Source organism: Penaeus monodon, chromosome 15 (assembly GCF_015228065.2).
Source record: "Penaeus monodon isolate SGIC_2016 chromosome 15, NSTDA_Pmon_1, whole genome shotgun sequence".
NCBI classification, from domain to species: Eukaryota; Metazoa; Arthropoda; class Malacostraca; order Decapoda; family Penaeidae; genus Penaeus; species Penaeus monodon.
The window spans coordinates 27707513-27707762 of record NC_051400.1 but is presented as its reverse complement, the minus strand read 5'-3'; the positions used below and the strand labels follow the sequence as shown (position 1 = coordinate 27707762).

The window sequence follows — 250 nt, the reverse complement described above, 5'->3', positions numbered from 1 at the left end:
TCTCACAACCAACCTTGGAAAATGGTGCTGGCGAGCATGTACACCCACATAGGCAAGGCCCCGAAGGCAACCACGGTAGACACGAAGGTCATGGTGACGGAGAGGTCAAGGGAACCGCCCAGCATGTACGTCCAGATGTTGGAGCCTCCCCCGCCAGGAGAGCAGCCGATGATAAAGAGCCCGAGCCACAGCGCAGGGGACTCTTTGAACAGGAAGTATCCCAGAGCGTAGGACGTCTGGGGAAAAAAAC

The 250-nt window shown here is 57.2% G+C and overlaps 1 protein-coding gene across 1 annotated transcript in view; it reads right to left on the bottom strand.

The window, feature by feature from the left end:
* Positions 1–13: 13 nt before the first annotated feature.
* Positions 14–250, bottom strand: part of LOC119581885 (P3 protein-like) — a gene marked incomplete at its 3' end in the record, with an annotated part of 3885 nt that continues 3648 nt past the window's right edge. The window contains 1 exon segment of the mRNA XM_037930045.1: positions 14–236. Coding sequence (XP_037785973.1) covers positions 14–236 — 223 coding nt within the window.